The sequence below is a fragment of the Ruditapes philippinarum genome, unplaced genomic scaffold (assembly GCF_026571515.1).
Source record: "Ruditapes philippinarum isolate M1 unplaced genomic scaffold, ASM2657151v2 ctg3601_1_1_1_1, whole genome shotgun sequence".
Taxonomy (NCBI): Eukaryota; Metazoa; Mollusca; class Bivalvia; order Venerida; family Veneridae; genus Ruditapes; species Ruditapes philippinarum.
Genome location: NW_026862836.1, coordinates 117,401 through 130,887, shown reverse-complemented (window position 1 = coordinate 130,887; position 13,487 = coordinate 117,401). Strand labels below are relative to the sequence as shown.

Below are 13,487 nucleotides of genomic sequence, written 5' to 3'. Positions count from 1 at the left end.
GAACTGATTCAGTCCGTTCTATCGCCAACCGTTTTGGTGCCCATCGGTCTACAATTTCTCGGCTTCGCCAGCGATTTCGCTCTACAGTACAGGCCGAATGGCGTCAGATTCCACTAGCGACTATCCGCACCGTAAGGTCTATGAGGCGACAATGTACATCTGTAAGAGTCGCTGATGGAGGAAATTGTCGTTTCTAAATATCCCGACTGTGACATTACGAATAGACATTTATGAGTGACTTTGTTTTGGATTTTCATTTTGTTTTTTGCCTTTGTTAAGTTTGCAATAGCGTGATAAAAAGTGTCATTTTGGGATTTTCACCTTAGGTTCTTCGATTTACCGGTGTAAATTTGATTTGAAACATTTTGAATTGTTTTCAGTTGTTAAGTTTGCATTTTGTATTAAAGTTATGATATATATCTAATGGAGTCGTTAGTGTTTTGTTTTCATGTAATAAAATGCATATAGTGCGGGCGTGCGTTTTCATTGTCCTTAAGTATATAATACCGGTATATTTGTTTGTATAAATAAAACATAATATGATTGTAAAATAAAGTAAATTAAACATACTGATTGCATTTAAGCTATATGTTATTAGGTAGGAAATTTCTCTACGAATTACCTTGAATTTCTGCTACAACCAGGATGATGAATGATATAACGGTTATTATCAGGTCGGACCTGCAGATAAACCATATACAGATACGTATAGCACGAGATCATTAATACAAAAAGTTTCGATGATTTATTTCAAAAGAAAAAAACTTTATGCTGTATACTTTTTTTGAATTTGCTTTGAACGACGGTATAATTAAGAACTGCTACATTAGTTATACACGTACTTTAGAATTATTGCTCGCTTAATTGCCTAAATGCAAAAATAGTGTCAGTTATATAAAATACAATAATTTTATGTTTGAAGGTTAGGTTATAATCTTGGTATTATTAAATGTCACGATCAATTTTGAACTATTACACGAAATTGATGTAAAGTCAGAGAATGTACAGTATTTTAAAACTAAGCAGTTAGGTCTTACCAATTACTAAGACTGTTAAGATATCTTTTCGTGCCAAAGCTATACCATTTCAACGCTATCTCAAGAATGTACAGACAACAAAACGCCCAGTCAGCATCTTTGACGTTCACGGCAATCAGGATGACGTTCACGAAAACTATCCCGTCATAAACTAAGCTGAAATACCTTAAACGACAAATAAACATCTTAAAACGTCAATTAAAAGAAACACAAACTATTTAACAATTTTGCTTTTAGATCGATTGGGCATAACCGAGGGGACCTGTCCATTAGGAAGGGATATTCCGATCCGAACCGCAAACATTTTTCTTGCATATTATACCATATCATATCTTATTTCTAAATCATCTTTACCTCAATAAAACAACATTTTTTCATGGAAATTAGTGTCATTTCATCCGTTACTATTTCTTACAATAGCGTACGAATTCATAACGGCGAAATGACGTCAACCTAAGCTTGCATTTTCATTCTTAAATACGCTAGAATGACGTCTTGTTAACGCGGTTCATTAATAAAATGTGCTCAAATGACGCCATTGTATAGCACGAGGGCGAGATTTCAGGCATGGGTAAAACTAACGGAAACACCTGTCTGATATGCAAGAAAACAAGTTCTTGCAACTGATATTAATCAAATAACGTAACGAGCAAAGCCTTCCGGATTTTGATTTACATTCAATGATTCATGAACAACGAACCTACAGTTATCATACGTTTCCCTGTTCGTCGACATATAGGCCTAAAGTTTTCATTTCATTTTTATTACTTAGTAAATAGATATCAATTCTGAGTGCATTGTTGTAGAATAATGCACGGTTTGAGTTCAATTGCGCATTAATATTACCAAGAAGGCCGACAAAGCATTTGAACGAAAAGCCGTGCATTATTTTACAATAATGCACGAAGAATTAATATCTATTTCAATTCTAACACGTCAAGAAAAAAATATATAGTTGGACTATATGTTTGGCTTTCGCCTCAGAGTTTTCAATAGAAACGTTCTTTAAAGGCTGTTCCAGTCGATTAAGTCTACTGTTCGCAGAAACATTAATTTCGAAAATAATGAATTTTGAAAACGTTGATAAAATTTTTATTTTCTTTCACTTTATATTTTTCAAGCGAAATACAGGGAATTAAAAACGAAAAAATGTGATATTTAACTGGTTTACGATAGCGTTCTTGTTTTGATTGTTTTTGCACGCGCTTGGCGCTACATTGTGACGTCACGTAAACAACACTTTAAACGTCTGTGCAGCGTTAATGACTGAAATAAAGATATTGTTGTTCGAATTTATTTTCTTAGTGAGACCATTTTCTATCAATTTAGATAGTTTTTCAGAACAAAGTTCAACAATAAATTGTTTTTAATTATAAGATTTTTCCAACAAAATGGCGCCGTCAATATGTCGGATTGAAAATACAGAGGGGGAAAATAAGAACGGCGAGTATATTGTTATAGAACAATGCACGTTTCCGACCTTCTTTGTTTATATAGAAAATTTTCCGATCGTGTTAGAATCTAAGTAAGAACATGATTACGTATATCGTCGCCGCACATACACTGATTAATCTTGAATTACTTTTACAATTTGCAACATCAACAGCATGGAACGAACAGGAGAATTTCGTAGGCATTCTGAACAATTTATCAAAGAACGTGGAAAACGTGTTATTGAAAGTGCGGCTAAATTAAAAAGATTTGCAAGAAAGAAACATTTGATAGCATACATACATTGATTCAACTACTTTTCGTAATGCTCTGCTTGATCTTGAGTTATATAATGTTTTGAAGTGTAACTCCATAAAATTTTTCCTTTCAGACACCACCGATATTGGTACGTTCAACAAGTCTGCGATGTTGGAAAATTGCTGACGAGCTAAAAAAGATGAAGTTCAGGGCTGCTTTTCATAGAAAGTCCTGAGTGTATCCTAAGTCCAAGGACTTATGGCAAATTTAAGACTAACTTAAGACCGTTCCAATAAATATTTTTATCCTCAGCAAAATTTTAGAATTTTAGTAAATTCATTTTCCTGAAGAAAGTTACAAAATATAATGAAATACCATTCATTGAGCAATTTGTAAATATTTATCTGCATTGCTGTTTAAAAATTGAAGAGTATCAACATTAAAGTCTTAAGTTAGGACATATTTATTAAAACAAAACTCTCAGTTTGGTCTTAAGACATATTTTAGACAAGGACTTTCCATGAAACGCAAACCAGAACATGAATTATGATAGAGATAAGGAAAACAGACCATTTGTAGTACAAATATAATAACTGATGTAAATCTGAATCAATTAAATTGGAACGTTTGATCATAGAATTAACGGTAAGATATATCAGTTTGTGGCACAATTTGTTTTAAATGTTGATATATATATCAATACAAGAGCGATCAGTGGTCACATGAGTCGCCTCGTGATAGCAATTGCAGCTACAAGGAAGCAAAGGCAAAACGCATTTTTATTGAACGGCCATAACTCATCCAAAATCATTCAAGCGGAATGAGCTACCGATTAATCCTGTAATGTTACATTGAAATTGCATTAGTGATATTACTCATATTAGTGATATAAGAGGAGTAGTCCGGACAAACTTAAAGAAATAGAAATAAAACATTTAAGAGCCATAACTCTGCCAAAAATCATTGAACCGGAATGACAATATGCACAACTAGACATGGTACTGATCATACCTGTAAAAATGGATGAATCTGTACCAGTAGTCTTTGAGGAGTAGTCCGGACAAGTTTTGTGACGGACGGACAGACAGACAGAGAGACGTACAGACGGAAAAGACAGACAAACGACGGAGAAGTGATCCCTATATGTCGCCGCTACTCGGTATAGGCGACGCAAACACAATACTTATAAATCCCGTTTTATCAGTATCTAGGACCATCATCAATAGATCGGTCTGGTGTTTCGTTACTCCAGGATGTGCAAGATTTATCAGCCTTGTCCATGTTTTGTATGTAACCATTTCGTTTCCATCTACATTGATCTTAATGACCTCAAACGCTTGATTCAAAACTTCCTTTTTCATATGTGCAGAATGTTTTATTTGAACCTGAAAATGAATTAAACAATAGTTGAGCTAATCAAATTAAATTATTATCTTCCACTGCTTAATCTTATATCGAATGGTACAAACAAACAGACACACACATGCACTTCCATATCAAGTATACAATAGTGAAAATTTTAAGAACGAGAACTACCGCTATAATGAACGTTTATTTTAAATGAAATTAGATTGAATGGCTATGTAGCAGTCTGAAGAATGTCATAATATCAAAACAGACTTATACCTTCATATTTTCCCTGTAACTGTTGTAGGTTACAGCAAGAAGTATATTGAGAATAAGATACAGGCACAGAATAATATAACTTGTGAAAAATAGGCAGTACCAACGATTATCTTCATATGCAGGCATCCTACAATTCAAAATATTAATATTACTGAATGTCGAAGATTGAAAGATATTATAAGCTAAAGTTTTGAAGACTGCAATTTCAGTTATTGCAACCCCTTATTCCTGTGCTAAATTTGAATCCTTGATAACTTTGTAGATAGACTTATAACAAAGTCTAATAGCAGAGCAGAGCAAGTAAATCGTCAATAAAATCAAATCTAACATTAATACAAATTGTTTGAAATTGTTTCGTTTTGGTGTTTTAATTATAATATATTAGACAAATGACCGAGATCAAAACCCATATTTCATAAAAAAAAATCAATTACATGTTATGTGGATGAATAAAATAAAAAATATGCTAAAGATATAATTTCTATTGAATAACTATATAACGAGTAAATGAGCACTTTTTAGAACAAAAAATTGTAAGTAATATACATATTCGTCATTTTACTACTTAATAAAGATAATATGGAGTATATCAGATAAAATTTAATGTCTCTTATTTATGTCATTTATAAAAAAAAGTATAATTATGTTTTGACTTTTGGCAAAATGAACGCAACCGAAAATTCAATTATAATGTTTGTTAAACCGCTGTATGACTCAGCAATTAATTTTCATTATTTTGAATATTTCTGCCATTTATTGAGACGTGTTGGATTTTATTTATTTGACTTACATGACATCCGGATTGTTCGCTGTTGTCACAAGGACGTATAACTCCCAAAAGCTTTCAAAATAATTCTTAAAATATTCCCTTCCATTTGGGAAAGTTATGTCTTTTCTGTAAAAGAAAGAGATAATATTTTGACTTTTTCAAAATATAGATAAAAAAATCTATTTGTCTTAATTAATTTAATGCATGGTTACTTGTCTTCAAGCTTATTTATCAATGACACATTTAGTCTCAGAAAATATGTTTTCTTCCTATAAAAAGAAAAATACGTGTCTTATTTTAATATTTAATATAAACGAGATAGTAATCGCCTAAAAACAAAAGACTTACCAATAGAATACTGGTCCATCAAGAACTCTGATTTCATTGCGTATTACAATAAAATAAAATAAGATGTTAAACCAAAGTTGGGAAAAAACTACAAGCCTAAGAGTTGCAAAAGGAAAACCAATAGTTGACCGAGGAGAAGCCCTATCCATAATGACAATAGATACCATAGAAGTGGTCAAAGTAGGTAATGTAGCTGAAATAGGATAAAGTCTTGCTAGAATATGATGTGTTAGGATGTGGTGTAAATGGGGCCGCGCTTTACTTTTCCTTGGTCATTCAGAGGCACTGGTTGACGTCTTTTGTAAGGAGATTAGATGCTGATGATGATAATGAGTGCACTAAATTTATTATAGAGGCAACTGATAGTTTCAAAGAGAGGTATAGGTTATTAATGGCTACCTCTCTTGTAAGTATCAATAATGGCATTACATGCTAAGTCCGAGTTCTCAGTCCTTTTTCTTGCAATGTAACGTTCAGGTGGTAGAAAGAATCGCAAGAGTTGTGAGTTCAAGAGGAAAATGCGAAATAAAGGAAGTAATCTGTGTCGCATAAGAAGTGTTAGTACTCAAGGGATGCAGAAGTATTCAAAGAGTATTGTAGAAGTTCCAATTGAAAACAATTCTGGTCATCAATAAGTCCCGTTCGACAGGTTAACTATGAGTAAATAGTAAAAATCCATAGTCGGCCTTAACCTAGAAATTAGAATTTCCAGCATATTTGGATCAAAACAGCAGTCACTAAAGTGTTAACAAGATTTTTTCAATTTTTAGCTCCTGTGACCAAGTTTTTAATTTGAGATTACCCATATTCGAACTCATTTGAGCAATTACTTCGACTAGCATCCTGGCGAACTTGGCAATTGAGTCAAAGAATGTGACCACTAGAGTGTTAACAATGTTTTTCCATATTTGGGCGGTTTGACCTAGTTTTTGACCCCAGGTGACTCATATATGAATTTGACCTAGAAATCATCAAAACAAACTTTCAGACTAATTTCCAGCATATGTGGATCAAAACAGTAGTCACAAAGTAGTTTTAACAATTTTTTTTCTATTTTTAGCTCCTGTGACTGAAATGACCCATGATCGAACTCATTCTAGTAATTAACAAGACAAACCTCCTGACTAAAATTGTTGAATATTGAGTCAAAACTCTGACCACTAAAGTGTTAACAAGTTTTTCCATTTTTAGCTCCTGTGACCTAGTTTTTCATCTGAGATGACCCATGTTCGATCTCATCCTAGTGATTAACTAGACAAGCCTCCTGACCAAGTTTGTTGAATATCACAAATTTGACCAGTAGAATGTTAACATTTTTTTCAATATTTGGGCAGTGTGACCTGGTTTTTGACCCAAGGTGACCCATATTCAAACATGACCTAGAAATCATCAAAACAAACTCAGACCAATTTACAGGATATTTGAATCAAAACAGTTGCCACTAGAGTTTTAACAAGATTTTTCTATTTTTAGCTCCTGTGACCTAATTTTTCATCTGAGATTACCTATGTTCGAACTTAATTTAGCATCATGACCAAGTTTGATGGCAATTGGCATTACGCCGCCATCAATCAGACTGGCAGGGGTCACAGAGATAAGCCAATCAGCGATCTTTATCAGTTCACGCTAAGATGCCTACGAAGTCGACCATTTTCCTTAGATAAGCTACTTGTCTTTGACAATGGTGCAGAAGTAATTTAGATTGAAATTATTTCAATTTTCTGTCAATTTAATTTTTTTTATCGATATACTAATTAAGTTACCAAATATACTGACATATTGACAGATCGAGGAAGTTACTTTATTATACAAAAGGTCAATAAATTTCTACATATGGAAATAATAAGTGCGAAACCTTTATCCTGGCTATAACACAATGCATTAAAATGGATAAGGTTTAAACAAATCCACTTTTTTATTTCCAGAATATCCAGAAGATATGACATTTTTTTCGTTTATATCATATAGCGTCAATAAAAACGCAGCCGTAAAAATGCCAATATATTGAGTAAGTACAATAAAGAATTGGGTAAACCTAAATATTTCTATTAAAGTTCAATAAATTAAGATTAAATGTTCTGTTTAATACGAAATAACACCAAAAGCATCATGTCTGACGTATGTGAAGCTTATTTTTAAAAAGAATGACGTTGTGTATTGTCGTGAATCATATCAAATGTATATTAACAATACATAAGATTCACATATCATACAAAGCTAGGCAAGGGCACGCAATTTTCTTGATCAATTTTTTACAATTCGTGACCAAATTAATTTTTTATCTAAACTGAATTTCGCACATAAAACCCGAAAAATGATTTTAAATTTATTTTTGTCACTAATAGAACTTTACTGTTTTTTTTTCGCTGTTTCAATTTAATAAAACTTCAAATAAAAGACATAACCATATACTTTTCTACATACAGTTTCTCTTTGAATTTGTAAGATATAGTGATAGTTTTTCAGTTTTAGATTTTCATTGAAGTCAACAAGATATAAATCGGTCTTTGTAAAACGTTTCATGGAATGCAGATATTTTTTTCTCACTTTTTTTAAATACAATAATACATTTATACATTGAATAATATATCTACTATTCAATAAAAATATACAAAAATATAGGGTAAATTCATTGGTAGAATTAGTGGCATAACAGTTTTGCGAATACATCGGTACCGTATTTTGTCTTTGATTCTTACTGACCGGGTCACGTGAATCAGTGGGCGGAGCGATCCCTTCTCTGGCGTAATGCCAATTGAAAAAAAGTGACCACAAGAGTGTTAACAAGGGTTTTCCATATTTGAGAGATGTGTCCTAGTTTTGACTCAAGGTGATTCATATTCAAATCATCAAAACAAACTTTCTGGTCAATTTTCAGGATATTTGGATCAAAACAGTAGCCACTAGAGTATGAACAGGATTTTTCTATTTTAGCTTCCGTGACCTGGCTTTTCATTCGAGATGACCAATGTTTGAACTCATCCTAGTAATTATTTAGACAAGCCTCCTGACGAAGTTTGTTGAATATTGAGTCAAAAATGTGACCACTAGGGCTTAACAAGGTTTTCCCATATTTGAGCAGTGTGACAAAGTTTTTGACCCCAGGTGACCCATATTCAGATCTGACCTAGAAATTATCAAAACAAATTTCAGACCAATTTCCAGGATATTTGGATCAAAACAGAAGCCACTAGAGTGTTAACAATTTTTTTTCTAGTTTGAGCTCCTGTGACCTTGTTTTTCATGTTCGCACTCATCCTAGTAATTAACTAGACAAGCCTCCTAACCATGTTTGTTGAATATTGAGTCAAAAATGTGAGGTCTTAACAAGGTTTTCCCATATTTGGGCAGTGTGACTTAGTTTTTGACCCCAGGTGATCCATATTCAAACTTGACCTAAAAATCATCAAAACAAACTTTGAGACCAATTTCCAGGATATTTGGACAGTGGCCACTAGAGTGTTAACAAGATTTTTCTATTTTTAGCTCCTTTTACCCCATATTTGGGCAGTGTGACTTAGTTTTTGACCCCAGGTGACCCATATTCGAACTTGACCTAGAAATCATCAGAACAAACTTTGAGACCAATTTCCAGGATAATTGGACAGTGGCCACTAGAGTGTTAACAAGATTTTTCTATTTTAGCTCCTGTGACCTAGTTTTTCATCTGTTCGAACTCATCCTAGTATGTTATTTGACAAGCATCCTGACAAAGTTTGTTGCATTGAATATCGAAAATAAGACCACTAGAGTTTTAACGAACAAATGTGAACGGACGACGGATGACAGACGACGGACAACAGACATTCAACGATCCTAAAAGCTCAACCTGAGCTCAAGTGAGCTAAAAAGCCGAGCTAAAAACAAACTATTAATCATATTAGAGACTTTTTGCGCCTTTACCTCACCTAGCAAGTATGTATAATATTTTGCGCATTCATCTACTCCTTACGTTTTTGATGTCAGGAGATCTTCAGTTTTTAAATATTTTGATATGTATGACTAGTGGTAATACCATATTATATGTAAACGAAAAAATGGTGAAATATTGCACTATATTGTGACTGGACCGATATTTGCATTTCTTTGTTTCGAGAAATTCAAGAGAGACCTTGTATTTCTTAAAATAGAAATTTAGCTCTCTTATTGTAAGAACATAATTTTCAATGCATCGATCTCACTCACAAATATTTTAAGAATGAAAAACATTCAGGCTTTGTTGAATTTCTTAGCATTATAAAAATAGTCATTCAATTTCAAATTTTTCTTTATACTATTTTACAAAAATCATAAAACATCTCAAACAGACAAGATAATCAATAATAGATGGAAATAAATCTTGTTTATAAACAAACCTGTTTCCCTTTAATCTATTTTTAGGGAAAACCTCCGATATGTAACTAGTTCAATGGCATTCATAAAATTAAGAGTAACCAATACTTCACCTTTCTTGGAATATCTTGATCGCCACTAAAGCAAACACTGCGATGAGGAAGTAGAAAAGAACAATCACGTGACTTATCTGAACCAAAGATATCCTTATATTACTCCATGCTCTTTTTAACTGAAACAAAGGCTTGTATAGAGTAAGCTGGAAAATTTTAAGAAGCTTAAGGAATGTATCGTTCTTCAACATGCATTTCCATATTTATACATACGTAAAAGATTATTGTGTTCAAAATAAAGTGATGATAACAATATAATTTTGGAGTTAGATATCCTTTTTTATGTGTGTACCGCCGTATGAACACATTTGTGGAAGTTCCTAAATTTTAAATACAAATGTTCCTTTAAATTAATTTTGCTGAAGCAAATGCAGCTTGGGACCGTGGAAAGTAGCTTCCATTTGCCAGTGCCGTCCGTAAACAGGTTCTGCATTTTTCCAATTTGCCTTGTCAAAGCTATATTTGTTGTTCAAGTATTTACTCTTTTATTAACTTTTCTTTGAATATTTGCATTTGCTGATTGAAGTAATGTAAACAAAAAATAAGAGGTACTTACCTTAACAATTAATTTATTTATAAACGATTAATTAAATATGGCCGTGGTGTATTTGAAACAAATTTACATGACAAGGTTATCCGAGGATATTTTAAGAGAATAAAGCATTGCAATAAAAAGCCATTTTTATGGTGGCTGATTTGTGTTTTCGTCCTGAGACCCCACCAAGCGAAAAGTCGAAAATTAACAATTTAAAATGGCGGGGACGCGGAGCGAAAACACGCTTATTCGCGAGGTTTAAGAAATAAAATGGCGGTGTCGCGGGACGAAAACATGCTCATAGTGCAGGGCGAAGTTTAATAAATAAAACTTCGCCGCGCGCACCCGATAATTAGCGTGTTTTTGTCCCGCGATCCCGCCAAGCGAAAAATCGACAATCAAGTTGATAATCAACAAGTTAAAATGGCGGAGGCGCGGAGCGAAAACACGCTAATAAGCGATGGCGCGGGGCGAAGTTTAATAAATAAAACTTCGCCTAGCGGGGGCGCGGAGCGAGATCAAAGAAATAAAACGTCGGGGTCGCGGGACGAAAACACGCTAATAAGCGGGAGGCGCGGGGCAAAGTTTTGACGAAAACACGCTAACTTGCGAGGGCGCAGGGCGAAGTATAATTAATTAAACTTCGCCCAGCGGTGGCGCGGAAAGAGATTTAATAAATACAACAGCGGGGCCGCGGGACGAATACACGATAATTAGCGGGGGCGCGGGTCGAAGTTTTGACGAAAACACCCTAATTAGCGGGAGCACGGGGCGAAGTTTAATTAACTAAAACTTCGCCGCGCCCCCGCTAATTAGCGTGTTTTCGTCTCGCGACCCCGCCGAGCGAAAAGTCGATAATTAACAAGTTAAAATGACGGGGCGCGCAGCGAAAACACGCTAATTAGCGGGGCGACCGCGACCGCGCCATTTTAATTTGTTAATTCTCGACTTTTCGCTTGGCAGGGGTTGCGGGGCGAAAACACGTATGGCACAAATCAGCCACCATACATTTAAGTAAGTGTAATAAATTTTTCATGACAAGACATGTCATTTAGTCCTATTTAGTTGAAATAAATTTCAGAAGTTCGATCATCATGATCACCATTACTTACATGAACGCTATCTGAGAAGAAGAAAATGAAGAGGGGACGAAGAACCCTGGAGTATCTGACAGCATTTGGATATCTAAGGTTGTAAACCAAAACATACGCAATCATGTCAAGAATGGTCAACTGAAATCAGAAAAGACAAATCCTCATAGATAAAACTGTAATAAATATTTTAAATAATTTTATCCTGCAGACAAGGTTCTTTAATATATAGAGGATATTTGTTTAGTTCAGTGTAAGATCGGAATATATTTCACCGAGTGAGCACCAAAATGTATATTTCACGAGTGGCGCAGCCAGGAGTGAAATATGAACTTTTGGTGTTCACAAGGTGAAATATATTTCGATCTTACACTAAACTAAACAAATTTTCTTTTTATTATATGCAAAGAAACGTTTTAAAAAGACATTAAACCTAATCCTGATTGAAAAGCGCGCCAAATAATAATACAACGTGACGTCATTTATGACGTCACTTCATTAAGTTGGTACCCAGTTCTGTGCACGCTGGTATTTCACTGAAACAACGTAAGGGGCTTAAATTCAAAACAGTGAAATTATCAAAGTGGTAATTTCACTGTTTCAAACAGTGAAATTACCAGTTTTAAATCACTGATATATAGAGGGTATTTGTTTGTTTTGCATGTAAGATTGAAATATAATTTCACTGAGTGAACACCAGATGCAATATTTTCACGAGTGGCGTAGCCATGAGTGAAAATATAATAGCTGGTGTTCACGAATGAAATATATTTCAATCTTACATGTAAAACAAATAAATATTCTTTTTATTTCATGCTTTTTAAGTGATTTTAAGTATTTTTTACTGATTTTGCCGCGTAACGTCGCGCATTCTCCTTTGTGACGTCATCACATCATGGCGTCACCTCATCAATTTTGAAATATAGTTCTGTTAAATTTCTCTAATTTTGTTACATTTTTAAGATGATGTATGGTGACATCGCCTTTCTTTTCCTAAAGAAGCAAAATTTACGCATGACAGCATTTATTTCTGCCTGTTATTCCATTTAGTTATGATTATCTTTTCATCCGCATTCAGATATAGTCCGACTACAGTGAAAATTATATTTTATAAATTTCACTAGTGGTTTATCAGAATATAATTATCTGATATATTACAATAAAACACTGGAAAGCATGAAATAAATTTCTATAAACCACCGAAAAGCATGTAATAAATAAGCATCTTTTAATGAAATATTATATGTATTTAAAGATTCTATTAAACTAGTTTTGACTATACATGTAATTAATATTTGCACAAGCAATTAGTGTGTACATGATAAGATACGACTTTATTATAAAATATTACCCGCCCATTGTTACAACCAGTTTTGCAATAAAACAAGTTTTGCAATAACATTATACATCATTTTTAAACTCGTTGCGATTACAAAATTGTGATCCATTTTACTTAATAAAATGAGTTTTGTGTTTCGATTATAATCGAGATATTATTATTTTACAAAAAACATATATGTTTAAACATTTTATTCCATCCTACCAAACAATGATATATAATTATTAAATTGCAAAAAATACTTATATAATAGACTGATTTTCAGTTATTACCAAATTCTCCATAAATGAACCACCACTCCTAAATCAGTGTTATCATTAAAATGACCATAATAAGACCCGCCGAGATAAATTGTTACGAGAAATTCCGCAAAATAATTTTCAGTTACCATGTATTGCAAGTATAAATAATATAAAAATGGTAATGAAGCTACAAATGCACAAGTTTATGAAAAGTATATACATACAGCAGTACAGGCTATTGCAAGTATCATTTTCAAGTCCTTTTTGAAACCTTTTGGAACTCTCCAGTACTTTTGATGACAGATACGAAACCCGAACACCATTTGACAACATACTTCAATACTCATTGTCACCTTTAATAGGAGA

General features: G+C 33.5%; 1 protein-coding gene across 1 annotated transcript in view; it reads right to left on the bottom strand.

Moving 5' to 3' along the window:
* Positions 1 to 541: 541 nt before the first annotated feature.
* Positions 542 to 13,487, bottom strand: part of LOC132720343 (two pore channel protein 2-like) — a 47,976-nt gene continuing 35,030 nt past the window's right edge. Inside the window, exons 4-12 of the mRNA XM_060704467.1 lie at positions 13,346 to 13,474; positions 11,562 to 11,681; positions 9,915 to 10,033; positions 5,143 to 5,247; positions 4,353 to 4,479; positions 3,910 to 4,111; positions 2,772 to 2,916; positions 1,038 to 1,202; positions 542 to 681 (exon numbers count right to left, since the gene is read on the bottom strand). Of these exons, the coding sequence (XP_060560450.1) occupies positions 612 to 681; positions 1,038 to 1,202; positions 2,772 to 2,916; positions 3,910 to 4,111; positions 4,353 to 4,479; positions 5,143 to 5,247; positions 9,915 to 10,033; positions 11,562 to 11,681; positions 13,346 to 13,474 (1,182 nt within the window). The 3' untranslated portion in view covers positions 542 to 611. The remainder of the gene's footprint in view (positions 682 to 1,037; positions 1,203 to 2,771; positions 2,917 to 3,909; positions 4,112 to 4,352; positions 4,480 to 5,142; positions 5,248 to 9,914; positions 10,034 to 11,561; positions 11,682 to 13,345; positions 13,475 to 13,487) is intronic.